At 36.6% G+C, this 714-nt stretch overlaps 2 protein-coding genes across 2 annotated transcripts in view; both read left to right on the forward strand.

The window, feature by feature from the left end:
• The window catches only part of LOC119585997 (proliferation marker protein Ki-67-like), a 10,867-nt gene extending 10,364 nt beyond the window's left edge, over positions 1–503 (forward strand). Inside the window, exon 3 of the mRNA XM_037934709.1 lies at positions 420–503. Coding sequence (XP_037790637.1) covers positions 420–503 — 84 coding nt within the window. The remainder of the gene's footprint in view (positions 1–419) is intronic.
• Positions 504–534: 31 nt separating this feature from the next.
• The window catches only part of LOC119585829 (nascent polypeptide-associated complex subunit alpha, muscle-specific form-like), an 8,427-nt gene continuing 8,247 nt past the window's right edge, over positions 535–714 (forward strand). Inside the window, exon 1 of the mRNA XM_037934559.1 lies at positions 535–665. Within this exon, the coding sequence (XP_037790487.1) occupies positions 644–665 (22 nt within the window). The 5' untranslated portion in view covers positions 535–643. The remainder of the gene's footprint in view (positions 666–714) is intronic.

The raw sequence follows: 714 nt of genomic DNA on the forward strand, positions 1-714 counted from the left end.
CATACACACACACAACTTTGCTAGACTTTGTTGAAGTGAATTTATACCCTGAAGAGGGAATTTTTTTTCATTTTTGAAAAAGGTAATGATGCTTGAGGTGCTAATCTCTTAAAATGGGTCCATTTAAAGCTTAAAAAACTGGGAATGTCTTTTGCTCACTTTTACGTGCTTTCACAATACAGTTTTCAACCAATTTGTGAAAGGTGACCTGCAGATATTTTTTAACTTTACTTAAATTTCCCTTTCACAGGGTATTTGCATATTTTATAAATGTGAAAATTGTACATATTAAAGAAGTTTATTTTTGCTACGTATTAGAGGTTTATTTTTGTATTATGCACACATTTCATGGGAAACATGTTTACCATTGATTTGTTATAATATCCGGACTCTGGCTTTCATCATTTTAAATCTTCCAGGCTTACATTACCAACCTCAGTCAAACCAATCCAACACCCCTAAACGAAACACCTTACCCGGGGGGGAAGAGATATCCATCTTGACTCACAAGGACTTGCTAACATTTGCGGCAGGCGTTCCGGGGGAATATCCGGGGGATCTAACTGCTACTGTGACCAAGAAAGAGAGGGATGTTGATTACAAGATCCTTTCGCCAAAAGCAAAGTCGCCTGTAAGCCAGCACATGCGCGAAGGTTACAGATTAGGTAAGGATATTTATTTATACATTTTTGTTTATATTTTCATGTAAGTGCA

This window comes from Penaeus monodon, chromosome 20 (assembly GCF_015228065.2).
Source record: "Penaeus monodon isolate SGIC_2016 chromosome 20, NSTDA_Pmon_1, whole genome shotgun sequence".
NCBI lineage: Eukaryota > Metazoa > Arthropoda > Malacostraca > Decapoda > Penaeidae > Penaeus > Penaeus monodon.